This window comes from Etheostoma cragini, chromosome 15 (genome assembly GCF_013103735.1).
Source record: "Etheostoma cragini isolate CJK2018 chromosome 15, CSU_Ecrag_1.0, whole genome shotgun sequence".
NCBI lineage: Eukaryota > Metazoa > Chordata > Actinopteri > Perciformes > Percidae > Etheostoma > Etheostoma cragini.
Genome location: NC_048421.1, coordinates 12,490,216 through 12,503,742, shown reverse-complemented (window position 1 = coordinate 12,503,742; position 13,527 = coordinate 12,490,216). Strand labels below are relative to the sequence as shown.

The window sequence follows — 13,527 nt, the reverse complement described above, 5'->3', positions numbered from 1 at the left end:
ATAAAACACACAAAAGCAAAATACTGAATATATATATTTTAATGTTTGCAAACAACTATAGAAGATCACTGCAAATTGACAGTAAAAGGGGGACTAAACATCTCGTACTCCAGATATCTTATTTACATCTAGCCTCTTTGAGAAGCAAGCTGAGTTTGTAATGTGTAAAAAAAAAATTATATCAAAACTTCCCCAAAACACTTAAAGTACAAGTCATACAGTCGTGAATATTTTGTAAAAATAATTTTTTTGATACATTTTTTCAGTACCTAATTTTTTTTTGTATTTTTTCGAGGCCGGTAGCACCAGTACACACTCCAGGAACTAGTGGTTTTTCCTATGACATTTCACTTTTTCCTGAGTCTCTTCATGAACGTCACTTCATCTCTGTTCCTGATCCCGTAGCTAAAGATATAAAGAAATACAAACAGTCAAACAGTGCTGATAATAACAGCATCACAAGTGAAGGAGGTGATTGTGTTATGCACTTACTCTTTGAGCCTCATCTTGTCATCTTCAAGCTTTTCCCCTTGAAATACTAAATGATAAGTTCTCCAAACATATCTCCTGTAAAAGAAAGGAAGCACACAGTGGGAATAAAGGCCGTAATCACCTATTGTTGCTAGACTTGATGGAGAGTTTTAGACACAGCTGGAAGCTTGAGTCAGCTGTTTACTTATACACAATTAGTAGAGTGTAGACCCTGCTAACCCCAGCGTCACTTTACTGTTCAGCTTTTAAATATTACAAAAATAAGGTCACAGATTATGTAACCTTTGCTTTGCAGTCTTGACAAAACTTCGGCAACAGCAATTTTTTTATATTATGTTGTTACATTTGCTAATTATTTGTATTTATTTATATATTTCAGCAATACTGTATATTGGGGGGGGGGGGGCATAACATACTGTAACAATGCCATGTAAATGTGTGCTTTAGTGTATTTACCAGCTGACATGTTTCACTCCGCCTTCACGTTGCTGTTTCAGCTCCAAGAATCTGCGAATGGCCTTCTTCAGGTCAAGGACAGTGGCATTTTGGACCACCACTATGGCTTAGGGAGGAATTGTTTTTTCCAAATAATGGTTAATATATTATTTAAATAAAATAAATTTAAAAAAAATACAACTACAAGTTGTGTGTAGTTTTCACTTACGCATAATCTCGCCATCTGCCTTTAAAACCCTCACAGTCATCGCCTGGCCGTACTCCAAAGCAATCTGAGAATTTACTTCCTCCAGAGTCACCTAAAGACAAAGATGATCAGGTTTCAGGGAAATATACAGGACTTCTTTAAATCTATCGGTACATGTTCTCACAACTGCAATTCACAATTCAAACACAGTTTGCCCAGTAACCAACAGAACGACACTCAGCCAAGGCGTCGTACTGTAAAGAAAATGGCTGACTTGTAAAACAATGGCAAACTTTAAACTTTAGTTTAGTAAATTATGTAAAATTACAAATAGTGCTGAAACAATAATTCAATCAATTGATTGATTGGTTGATAGACAATTGTCAACAATTTTGTTAAGTACTCATTGTCACCTTTTGTTTCTGGGAGTTTGTAAATAGGAATCCTGAACTACTATCTGGCTTTTTTTTCTAAAGGATGTTAATCAAAAACAACTACTTATCCCTAATTGAAAAATTAACAGACCGGAAATGCAACCAGTTACAATAAAATTCAAAAAAAGGAATTGATTTCAGTTTCTTTTTGACCTTTTTGATGTACTTTTTAGACCCTATTCTGAACGTTACATCTGTTTAATAGCACTTACTATAATGCATTAGCCTAAATTATTATTATTATTATTTTTTAAACATTCTGCAAAGAAAGTCTATAGCCCTATCAGACAGACATGAGATGTGGGGAGACATCTTTGACTTTGAGGTTGGTTTGGCTCTGACATTCATTGTGAAGAAGTGGGAACTTAATTTAACCAAGCAAATCTAAACCAGTGGAATGGAATGGTCCACTTAAGTTAAGTTGAGATATATCTTAAAAAACGATTAAAGAAAACAGGTTGTATTCAATCAAGAGGAGCATAACTGTATTGCAAGTAAATGTGATATTTCTGTGATTTAATAGTAACTATTTTTTAAAATATCGTTATGACATGTTGCTATTACATCACAGGATATTAGTGTCAGATCAAATAAAACCAACCTGAATTGGCAGATCACAAAGTAAAGGGTCCTGCACAAGTTGAGCAAGTCCCTCCTCGAAGATATCCAAGATCTCTGAGTGAGGAAGAGCCTCCTCGTCTTCCTCATCTGCGTCTAAAGCTGCCATCTCTGCCAGGTTCTCGTTTTCCACCTCTTCAACCTTCACAGACAGTCCTCCTCCATCTGCGTCCTGACTCAGCTCCTCCATCATCGGACATTCAACACACAGCAATCCGGTTTGCCAGGTGGGTAATGTTAAAACTACTCAACTAAACTAAATAAAAAGACTTGACATTTACTTTGAAACCCGGATTTAACAAATACAGCTGACAAAATATTTAACTGGAAAAATGTTCACTGCAAAAAGCCATGAAGTAAACATAAAATGTGTACAGTTAATATACCAAACCGGAAAGCAACTGTAGCTCAAAACAAATGGTTCCCCGACGTGGACGTCAATTCAGATATACCTTTAGTACAACCAACGAGGTGGTACAACAGTTTAGAAAAAATGTTTAGGTCATTCAGGTATTTATTACTGATAGTATTTTTGGATGTGGTCCTTAAAATAATATAAACAACCACTTTTTCTCTTCAAATTTTGTTTCCCACCGATCGATGAAAAGGGTAGCACCTGCTATCACCAGCCATTTCCGCTGCTATACATGCAGTGTGTAGTGTACGACACGGAGACTTGAACAGCTTGCTAGCTGGGTAACATAGAGTACTCATTTTGAGTTAGTTGCTTTAGTTTGTAGCTGTTAGCTACATATATATATCCCGGGTAACATGCTACTTTTTTGTCCAACTTGCGGAAATGTTTTAATTGTTGAGGAGGGACAGAAGTGCATGAGATTCGCCTGCAACACCTGTCCCTATGTACACAACATCACCAGAAAGGTGAGCTATGTTGAGATTAAATCGTGGCAAACATGTTGTCACGTCGAAGTTTTATTTTAAATCCGTGTTACTGTCTACGTTTTGTATTGTAGAGGTTATAGATGCTACCTCTGTAGTGTCATTCGTTGACATCATTTTCTCTTCTAAAGGTAAACAGCAGAAAGTATCCCAAGCTGAAAGAGGTGGATGATGTTCTGGGTGGCGCTGCAGCTTGGGAAAACGTGGACTCAACTGCTGGTAAGTCACATTACAAACCAATTTATGATGTAGACTTCCGTTTATTACTGTGTCAAAGGCTAGTAATCCTGGGTCTCTGGTCTTGAAACATTTGAAGCAAGAGTCACCTCAGGAAGTTTAAAGTGTCCATGGCTGGGATGCTCCACTTCTACAGGGCTGTGATAGAGACCACTCTTACTTTCTCCATCACTGTAAGGTGGTGAACGGGGTAGTTAGAATCGTTAGGCTGGACCGCCCAAAGATCTGTAACATTTACAACATCTGTCTACTCAAAACTGGGCTGAAAATACTCAAAGATTCCCCACATCCAGCTAATTCCTTTTTTACCCCTCTACCATCAGGCAGAAGGCTAGAACGTATCAGATCTAGAACCACCCGTTTTTCAAATATCACTTACCCAAAGCTGGGAGGGTCCCCGATTCTCATCAACAACCCTTATCTGCTCTGCTTGCACGGCTACGTCCTCCTCCTCATGGTCACTAAATGCACCGGCACTTTGTCTGATCTTTTTTACTTATTGTAATGACACATGTTTTACATTTGTCTTTTTTGTTTCTTTATATTGTCCTTGTCCTATACTGTCTTGTATTGTCCTGTGTGAGCAAAATCACCTACATTTTTATTTATTTATTTATTTTATTTGCTTTGGCATAGTGAAGACTTGAACTTGAACTCCAAAACCCTCCATTGTGCCTGTGCTGCATGTTATTATTCAAAAAGTTGCACTGGTGCTCACTCAATGTCGCCTTACGTTCTATGCTAAACACCCTTTACACAATTTGTTGTTATATTCTTCTGAGATCTATATAGTATTTTCTAATTGACACAGAAGTAATACGTACATGGTGTTTAAGAGATGTGTGCACGCCAGTCTGCTGTCTACCTATACAATTATGTGAAAGTCTTCATGATAAGCACAGATATGATATTACTTGTGTTTTGCAGTATATTGCAGAATCACATGTATTGCCATGGTATCCTCGTCATGGGCAACATGTAATAACATTTTCAAATTCATTATTTTATTTAACAATCGCTGGATTCGAGGTGTCATTTTATCTCAAGCCTCAAGTTAAGCTCATGTTTCAACACTAATCTTATATTTTCTGAATTTAAAGTTATCTATCCCTCAAAATTTGTTGAGATCCTCATGTTTTAAATGTAAGGTTTATTTGAACTATTAGTTGTATTGATGAATATGCAAAACTTGAAGCATAAAATGTTAGGCAAAATTCTGATCAAATATTTCTCACTATTCTAACACTGATGCCAAAAGGGGTGTGCATTATTCTGCATGCACTGTTTAACATAACTTTAAAAAATCAAATTATTTCCCTTTAGGATCATTTTGTAACACAGAATGCAAAGTCTATAGTAGCACAACAAATTGTACAATTTGTTTGTTCACAGCACTCGTAAGTGTACTGTATTATTATTATTATTAATATTATTACACTGTTGAACTTTCTAATAAAATTGTAGCACCAATTGCTCAGATTCCTTGAATGTCTACTTGGCAAATCTTGACTAGACTAAATAAAGACTGTGCACGCATACTGATTTTGATGTTTTTCTTGGAGAGGATTCTTTTATTAATTTGTGTTTTTATACCTTTTATTGTCTAAAGCATAATCTTTTTCAAAGTATAACCAAATATGGCCAACTCCAGGATGACTTATATTTCCAAACTGACATTTACTTCTTGTTATGTTTACAGAAACTTGTCCCAAGTGTGGGCATCTTCGGGCATATTTCATGCAGATTCAGACCAGATCAGCTGATGAACCTATGACAACTTTCTACAAATGCTGCAATGCTCAGTGTGGACACCGATGGAGAGACTGAAACCTTTTTGCACTTTGAAAATTGTAATGCATTTAATGCTTATGTGGCAAAGATCCACCCCTCCTCTCATTTTTGAGCCCCTTATTTCCTCCCAACAGGCTTGGGTAGTTAAGGGCGATCTCTGTGCAGTTGCTTTTCATTGCATAGGCCGAGCTGAAGACATTTGAATTTCTTGATATTTACATATGGTATTAACTTTGCATGCACATTTCATTTTCCAAAACACATTAAAATAAGTTTAAAGGAAAAGTAATGTTCTGATTTTTATTGATAAAATAGTACCTGTGTACAACAGTCAAACAAATTTTGACTTACATAGTTGTACATATCACAGACATTTAGAGAGCAATGCAGACCGGCATTATCCACAACAATGGCATACAGTACTTTGTATTAAAACTTAAATGCAATCCTTCAACTCAAAATTTACTTTCTTGCACAGCTTGGCTAGTCTCAAGAAGAAAAGTAATCAGATGCCCATAGTCAAGGAACTAGCCAGTGAGAATTATTTGTTTTGATGTGTGGCTCATGCAGACAAACTGCACTTTGTGAGTAAAGGTGAACGGCAGATGGGACATGCTGTGGTGGGCATACTATGGTTGTCTTATTGTTAGTTATCTCAGTGGAATCACAATGTCATTTTGCAAGATGTCTGATACAATCACTCATTTGAAGCATATCCCTAGCAGAGAAAGGTCGCTATTTAGTATTAGTCAATATAGACAACTGTATTTATTATCGAACATGCATCAGAACAATGTGAGTAATCTTAAAGGGTTGATGCCATATTAGGAGGGTAACAGGCTAAACAATGTTATGTGATGATGTTGCCATCACTGTAATTTGTTTGCCAACACACTTGTCGGGAGACAGAACACAAAATTGCTAAGATAGAATTCAGTGTGATTCTATCAGTAACAGTAAAGCCCAAATCTCTCAGACTAACGACAGATGCATCAGAAGGGGAACTTGAATTCCAACTTAAAGTGCAAACATTTGCTTCCTTATTAAACTAAAGTACATCATGGACAGGGGGCATTAACTGTAAATCACTCAACATTTAGTGACTACTGACTAAGGGCCCAGGGGATTAATAAATATAGCAAGTAACATCAATCGTAGGCATTCCCAAATAAGCAAATACAGCAGTTTATCGAGCTGAAAATGGTTCGTTAGTTTGCTCACATTCAAAAAGGGATAATGATAAAAGGAAAAAACTAGATCTGTTAGAACAAAATGATCAGACATGGACAAACATGTTCACAGTTCTTAATAACTTGTTAATAGTGGATAAAATACTTTAAATAAATAGGAAAAAAACAGGTGTTAACCCAGCATGACTGACTTCAATAAGCTTGCTTCTCAGCAAGATTCACAGATGAATTCAAATAAATAAAGTGACCATTTTCACAGCTTTCTCTAACTGAGGGCTGTCCATCTATCCAGATTTCTAACTCTCTTGTTAACATGCGTAACATCACAAGCCTTTTTTTCAGGTTTCCATACAGGATCAGATGCACCTTCAGCCTATCCATCTCTGTGGATGTGCTAGTGCCCGTGAGATTTTTACATTTCAAATGCATGTCTATACATGAAGGAATTATGCTATAATATATATATATATATATATATATATATACAGTAAATATTTTGTGAACTAATGAGAAAACTGCACTTACAATTTAAGAGGGCTACAACACTTTGCAAAAATTGGGAGGGGAAGCCTGTCATTACCAGCAGGAGGAGCTGTGAGTTAGTGTGGGTGCATGTACATTTCTCTGTAGCATATAGCTGTCGGTGGTTAGCATATACGCTTGTATGTGTAAATGTAGCCCTTACAATAAGGGCAGGTGTGTGTCACATCCTTGAGGTCATCAATCAGACAGGGAATCAAGCAGCAGCCGAGATCACACCTGAAAATTGGGAACAGACACAAAATATTATGTTGCAAATTTAAACACCTGTGGGTGATTACTTAGTGCCAATATACTTTTGTCTGAACATAGACACATCTGTAGTCAGCATTGGTCCTGTGACAAGAGCAAGACGAGTAGCTATTGCCCTTCTACTCAAATAGGTCACTGTATGCAAAATATGCAGATGAATACGAAGATAAACGAGCTGACAGAATCAAGAACATGTTGGTGAAATTCTTCTAACTCCAGATGTTTGCATATTTTGTTTTTAACAGTACCTTTTTATTTGCATGCGTCAAACCAGAAACAGGTGCACTTGCTTTGCATTTAGACATGCTGCTGAGAATGGTGTGAGTGTGAACTAACTAGACCGTTCCAAAATGATGATCAGGAGTTTGAGCTTTATTTTCTGACGCATAGTATTTTTGTTCACATTTCAAGTTAGATTTCAATATATAAAAACAATGTGTCTGTTACGACCAGCTGAAAGTTCTCTTCTTCTCAATTCTTAGACCCGTTTGAAGAAGTCCTGTGCAATTTAGAACTGCTGTCTTATGTGTGATGCATATTTATAAAGAAGAGGGTGGAAATCCTTCCCACAATGCTACAAAACCCACCACAACCAGCTGTTGTGTGACCTTAATCAGTCTGCTACTTACCCAACAAAGAAGCAGAAGAGGCAGAAGAGTGTGTTCATGAGGCCGACATCGTGGGAGATGCGGGTGGTGATTGCCTGCTGGCAGTGCGGACATACAGTCTGCACTGGTGAAGTCTGGAACATTTCCCCCTGCAGTACGGTCACAGTGGTGGCTGCTCCTGGAGGAGCGAGGACGGTCGCTGTGTGACCTTCCATGTGGACAAAGTGACTGGGACCAGGGCCCATGTGTCCTGGCATTGGGTGTGGATAGTGACCGGGCGGAGGTGGGTAAAGGCCGCCTGTACAGAAGGAAAATGACACTTAATTTTAATAAATATGCATTTAGACAAAGATTATCTTTGTCTAAATGCGTATGACATACATAGTCATGTCACGTGGCCTAAAGACATGACTCCAAACCAAAAAAGTAATGTTTCTTTGTTTACTTGCTCAAAAATGAGCCTTGACCACTTAATAGATCAATCATATTTCATGGCAGTGTGTCAGCCTGTTATGATGCTCTGTGTTTTTTTTATATTATGTAGACTGCAGCACCTTGAGGCATAGGCATTGGCATGGGCATGGGCCCTTCTCCAGGAACATGTGGGGGAAGGAAGCCTGGGTGTGGGCCCTCGTAGGGTGGAGGACCGTAGTCTGGAGGCAAGGGTTGTCCTTGTATAGGGGCATTTCTTATAGGAACTGTTGCAGACAGATAACACAGAAAAAAAGAAAGAAAATGACATTTGCGAGGTGTCCATAGGGTTGAGTCAGAGTCAACAACATTCATACTGCAATAATTAATCTGAGATTAGTGTTGCACTATGTCTGGTTAATATTTCAGTTTCAAATCAACATGAAACAATACTTCAACCACCAGACAGCTGGCCCTGCTTTATCATCAGTGTGTTCATAACATTTCTATTAACAAACACTGACTATTTTTAAATCTTCACGGTGAGTTTGCTCAAGTTCATAATGGTTCAAATGTGGTCACACACACACTGCAGCTGTGAGCGCATGTTAACATTCACCACAATTCTGCATGTTTAGTTGTATTACCAGGTTGTCCATTCTTCTCCTCAATGAGTGGAGCACTGGGACCTCCGGGGTACGGAGGGGGAGGATCACTGGACATGCTGGCCGGATGTCTGTATAGGGAAAGGGCTTGGACACAGTGCTACGCTCACAACTCTACTGTGCACTTTTATTCTGTGAAGAGAAAAAAAAAAAACACATGCCCACTTTAAGTCCCAAGGCTCATTACTCTCAGACACCGACTTATCCCAAGTCATGAAATGTTCTAACGACAGAGGTTAATGAAGTACTATCTTGGTGTAACTGCTGAGGTCAGTCTGCACATTATTGGCAAGTTTCAGAACGCAACTTTGTGATGGAAAACAGTGAAATGACTGTGAAATTGCTCTGTGTTTATTGGAGCACTGGATGATAATACGTACTGAGTGATTAAAATAATAAAACCCTTTTTAAAACTGCTCTTTTAAAATGCTTTATATCTGGAAAAAAAATAGTGCATTTAATTGATTAAGTGAGCGCTACCAAAGTAATTAGTGTTATTAGTGAAATTGTTAATAGGTGAATAATATCCTGCTAGGCTAGGATAGCTTACGCTTATGTTATGTACAACACACCACTGCACCACCTGTTTATGTGTACGCTTGAGTTATTAAAGTTTTTTTTTTAAAGTTAGTTTTGTGGTAGTCTTGCATTGCCAGACCTTCATCCACAGCACTGTGGAGGAGGAAGGTCTGGAAATAGTTTGGTGGGAACTATGAATGTCACTATATTTTATCAAAAGACAGGATGATGCATATAAAATCAGTAGACAACACGAAGCTATGAGTGTTTACAATGATGATCATCAGCACAGTAAACATGGCATTAACAAAAAGGTTTTTCAAAACATAAATACACCAACTTTAGAGGTCTGAATGGATTCAATAGAGAACTATAGCAACCTAAGCGAGAGCTCTCCAGTCCTGTCTCCGGGCTTAAGTTCAGGCAGGAACCGGGACTTTTCTTTGACTACATAATAAAACGGAGTAAATAATGAAACTGAGACTGTGTCAGTAAGGTGTTGTTCTTCTATGTGATGATTACTGAGGCAATATAGCGTGGGTACCCCCACCAACAATTTGCACAGTACATTTAATGGTAAAATTACCCTGTGACAAATACTAATTTGTGCAACTGTCAACATATTAACACAGAACTGACTATAGGTAAGGAAAATAGACCTGCTACTGAGAAAAGAAAGATTCCACCGGAGGAATCTGGCAAATGTGCCACATCCTGTAATATGACGATAATGTATGTGCTTTAGTAGCTGTAACGCATACACGTTGCAGCTTCTCAGCTAACCAACTAACGTAGCTAAGCTATCTGATTTTTTTTTTTAAATCCTTCCCCAGATAATCCAGCTCAAAGCTACTTGCACAACTAACCATGAATAACTTAGTTACGTAATGGAGGCTAGCAACGAAGCACTGATGTTAACCTAAATTGGGGAGCGTATCTAAAACATGTAACTTATCTGCAATTATTATTATTATTGTTATTATTGTCGGCACGGTAGCTAACGCGTAGTGTGCGCGAGTTAGCGTCACTATGGTTGGCAGATAACGGAGCAGTTATCTAGCTACCTGGCGCATAAATAGGTTAAGGAACGACTGCTAGCGAGATTGTTTGTGCTCAGCTGGTAAAGGAAGATACGGGTGTGTTTGTTCAGCGAAAGCAAAAGCATGTTTGCTAGCTAGCTGTTAGCTAGCGTCGCCATTCTAGGCAAAGACACAGACTGAATTTAATGATGTCCTCAAAACATGCAAATGAATGAACTAAATATGTATAGCATAGGGAAACATTGTTTGTGGTCACGACTGTAATGATTCAACTGTCAGTGTGTTGCAAGGCAAATGAACAGATACCTGGTTTTGTGAGAAACGCAGCCTGCCCGCGGTGTCACTGAAGCTTTTACCGTTAGCAGCCCGACCCTTTCGGTGAGAATCAACATCCGGTGAGACGGATTTACACTTGACGTCATTAAATATTTTCACAGGCAGGGAATTTGTAAACACATGTACAAATGCGTATCATAACGTTACTGTACTCTACAACAAAAAAAAACTTAGATTGAACATACATAAAAGCTAAGGTAGTTAACGTCAGCGACAAGTGCTTTTGATTGATTGGTCTGCTGAATCCGCACGTCAAATTCCTTGATTCAAACCAGTACATTTAATGTAGAATAATTCGCCTATATAGTCTACGTATTACATTGTGAAGTAGCTAAACAAGTGCTGTAATCAATAAATATCGAATTAATAAATGTATTTATTTTGAAAGTATTACACGGAAGTTCAGCTTGTATGATGTCTGTGTTACCGGCCTCAGACCTAGGGGAATCTGGGCAGGTACAAAGCCACAGGTTGGGTAGCACTGTGGATTGAAAAGAAGTGGAGATACAAAAGTTGTGTCTTTCTCAAGCGCTGGCTGTTTATTTCTGTGAGCCAAAAATAATTTGATGACCATGCCAACAGAATAGACCTAATAGACACTAGGACACTGGACGATTAATAATAACACACCCAATTATAAAATACACTATAATTATATATTAATATATATAATTATATATTATTGGGTCTATATATTATTATTATATTGTTAATATATAACAAACAGATATGTAACACATTAGTATGTATCAGATTAACTACAACATATTGTGAAATATCAAATATACATCCACAAATTACACTATAGCTCAGATTACCTGGAGAAACCCTTGCTATAACACCGTCAAGTAAACAGGCTACCTTACTGTTAAATTATTCATTTAAAGTAAATACATTAAGCACATCAGAGGCCACATTAGATTACTTCTATGGAATATATTACAATACAAACAACCTTGTCAGAGATCATATACAAAGAGTACTATATTCAAATTGAAGCTGTTCACATGACTATGTGATAATCAATCACCAACGCAACGGTCAGCCGTTGGCGTGTGAGTTTACCGGCACGCGCATATCAACTGCCGCGGTTTAGCCTTCACGAACGTTGAAAGGCTAACTTCCCCTAGCTCGCTAGCTAAAACCGCTAGTAAATACAACCCATATAACACACTACACAGAACATGACAACATATGTCACTGAGAAAACCATACTAGTGATATACTCGTTTGGTACCTAACAGAAATTGAAGCAAAGGTTTAAAAATATACCTGTGGATTGAAAAGAAGTGGAGTCAATAGCGCCAGCTACTGGCATGAAGTCAAATACATGCCGATGATTTTTTAATTAACCTTCTCTACCCATTACATCTGCCTTGATCAAGGATGACCACGTCATATTCTAACCACGATTTAAAGTTTAAACCAGTACAATTACTGTGATTTAATTTGCATTCCTAATTATTAGATTTACGCACTGGTTGTTTTTAGCATGATTATGTGTATGTGTGAATGATACAAATATGTCTTATTATTTTATGTTTTACTTGCAGTTAGCTACAAACAGCAGTCCATCAAACACGCAACACTGTTTGAAACAATTATGGGGATTCCCACACCGTCACTTTATTCAACATAACATCGGTGATACAATGGCACATCTCCCCGGCACTATTGTCATTCATGAGCAGTCAAACATAATTATATAACCATGTAGCCACTTTACTGAGAGTTTTCCAGAATCCAAGCACAGCCCATTGCCCAACTCATAACGAGGGATCTTATATAAACTTGCAGCAATAATTAATTAGTCCTATTGAATAAACATACCAAATATTATACATGATGATATAAATAATGATAATTTATATTTCTGTTTTTTTTCTTCTTCTTCTTTTTTAAGTAACCACCGGAAATCGTTAACGTCTACATTGACGCTATTTTGATTAAATGTTTTGAAGTTCCTCCCCGCGACCACTAGATGGCAGTAAACACAAGTGATTCTGAGAACACTCAGGTCAACAATTCACATAAAGGCCTTTCCAGAATGATAGAGAAAGACAAAAAAGAGAGACTGTGCCTAGAGCCATATAGATATGGAGCCATGTAGATATAGATATAGATCGATAATGAACAAATATGGGCTTACTTTTCTAGCAAACGCTAAAGAGGGTAGACCTAATTGTCTTTACAACAACAACAACTACAACAACAGAAAGTGTTGAAAACTGTAAAGCTGTATTCATTCTAAATTTACCCATTTTTATGTTATCGTATTTTTACATATTAATAATATAGTAAGCCAACACCTCCGGGTGTTGCTCTCAGTGTCAAGACAAACACAATACCACTGATGTTAGAATAAAACAGAAACACTGTGGTTTTCTACAATTCTGTCTACCTCCAAAACATTCACAAAGCAAAGCATGTATTGCAGGGCTCTTTTTTGACAGTAGTGTATATTACAGATAATATGAACTCTTAGGATACTACTGAAAGTACTAACATGACGCTTATTGATACCTCTAAAGAGTAAACATCATTAACATTGATTCCGTTATTTTTTTCTATTTTGCACATTCATTTTTGTATGTAGCCTAAAATTAGAGGGGTAATGATAGCCTCACATATCAGGATCACACATTAGGATTCGTAATTGTATGGAGAAAACAAAATTAAACAGTTCCAAAAGTTGTTTTAAATTTGCTCTACTATTATGTTTACTTATCTACTTTGTCCCAATACATTTGATTTACGCTCTTGCACTGACCCCTTCCCCTCCTGACCTCCTCCCCGCCCGCCGGGCGGTCCCAACACACAGAACGAACGCCCTGAATTTCTGGCACACTTG

General features: G+C 37.6%; 3 protein-coding genes across 6 annotated transcripts; 1 reads left to right on the top strand and 2 right to left on the bottom strand.

Annotated features, from left to right (window-relative positions):
• Window positions 1–21: 21 nt before the first annotated feature.
• snrnp25 (small nuclear ribonucleoprotein 25) lies at window positions 22–2,594 on the bottom strand. 3 transcript variants are annotated; one of them, XR_004659558.1, is made up of 6 exons: window positions 2,171–2,592; window positions 1,157–1,247; window positions 949–1,054; window positions 493–567; window positions 285–405; window positions 22–249 (listed from the first exon to the last, which is right to left on the bottom strand). XR_004659558.1 is itself a non-coding variant. In XM_034893594.1 (5 exons), the coding sequence occupies exons 1-4, from the start codon at window positions 2,378–2,380 to the stop codon at window positions 517–519; spliced, it is 450 nt and encodes a 149-aa protein (XP_034749485.1). In that variant the 5' UTR covers window positions 2,381–2,594; the 3' UTR covers window positions 23–405; window positions 493–516. The 3 variants fall into 3 exon arrangements, 2 of the variants coding, with proteins under 2 accessions (XP_034749485.1, XP_034749483.1); XM_034893594.1 differs by having other exon boundaries at window positions 23–405; window positions 957–1,054; window positions 2,171–2,594; XM_034893592.1 differs by having other exon boundaries at window positions 23–405.
• A 201-nt stretch (window positions 2,595–2,795) lies between these two features.
• On the top strand, window positions 2,796–6,396 carry polr3k (polymerase (RNA) III (DNA directed) polypeptide K). Its single transcript, XM_034893595.1, has 3 exons — window positions 2,796–3,069; window positions 3,219–3,306; window positions 5,024–6,396. The coding sequence occupies exons 1-3, from the start codon at window positions 2,959–2,961 to the stop codon at window positions 5,149–5,151; spliced, it is 327 nt and encodes a 108-aa protein (XP_034749486.1). The 5' UTR covers window positions 2,796–2,958; the 3' UTR covers window positions 5,152–6,396.
• Window positions 5,670–10,848, bottom strand: cdip1 (cell death-inducing p53 target 1). 2 transcript variants are annotated; one of them, XM_034893591.1, is made up of 6 exons: window positions 10,647–10,779; window positions 9,960–10,014; window positions 8,764–8,913; window positions 8,260–8,403; window positions 7,727–8,003; window positions 5,670–7,064 (listed from the first exon to the last, which is right to left on the bottom strand). In XM_034893591.1, the coding sequence occupies exons 3-6, from the start codon at window positions 8,837–8,839 to the stop codon at window positions 6,953–6,955; spliced, it is 609 nt and encodes a 202-aa protein (XP_034749482.1). In that variant the 5' UTR covers window positions 8,840–8,913; window positions 9,960–10,014; window positions 10,647–10,779; the 3' UTR covers window positions 5,670–6,952. The 2 variants fall into 2 exon arrangements, with proteins under 2 accessions (XP_034749482.1, XP_034749481.1); XM_034893590.1 differs by lacking the exon at window positions 9,960–10,014 and having other exon boundaries at window positions 10,647–10,848.
• Between the last annotated feature and the right edge of the window lie 2,679 nt (window positions 10,849–13,527).

Coding starts and splice junctions, on each gene's coding strand:
- polr3k (XM_034893595.1), top strand. CDS start 2,959: ATGCTACTTTTTTGTCCAACTTGCGGAAATGTTTTAATTGTTGAGGAG. Junction 3,070..3,218: donor TACACAACATCACCAGAAAG/GTGAGCTATGTT, acceptor TCTCTTCTAAAG/GTAAACAGCAGAAAGTATCC. Junction 3,307..5,023: donor AAACGTGGACTCAACTGCTG/GTAAGTCACATT, acceptor TTATGTTTACAG/AAACTTGTCCCAAGTGTGGG.
- snrnp25 (XM_034893592.1), bottom strand. CDS start 2,380: ATGATGGAGGAGCTGAGTCAGGACGCAGATGGAGGAGGACTGTCTGTG. Junction 1,248..2,170: donor TTTGTGATCTGCCAATTCAG/GTTGGTTTTATT, acceptor CTTTGTCTTTAG/GTGACTCTGGAGGAAGTAAA. Junction 568..948: donor GGAGTGAAACATGTCAGCTG/GTAAATACACTA, acceptor TTTCTTTTACAG/GAGATATGTTTGGAGAACTT.
- cdip1 (XM_034893590.1), bottom strand. CDS start 8,839: ATGTCCAGTGATCCTCCCCCTCCGTACCCCGGAGGTCCCAGTGCTCCA. Junction 8,404..8,763: donor GGAGAAGAATGGACAACCTG/GTAATACAACTA, acceptor TGTCTGCAACAG/TTCCTATAAGAAATGCCCCT. Junction 7,065..7,726: donor CTCTTCTGCTTCTTTGTTGG/GTAAGTAGCAGA, acceptor CCCAATTTTCAG/GTGTGATCTCGGCTGCTGCT.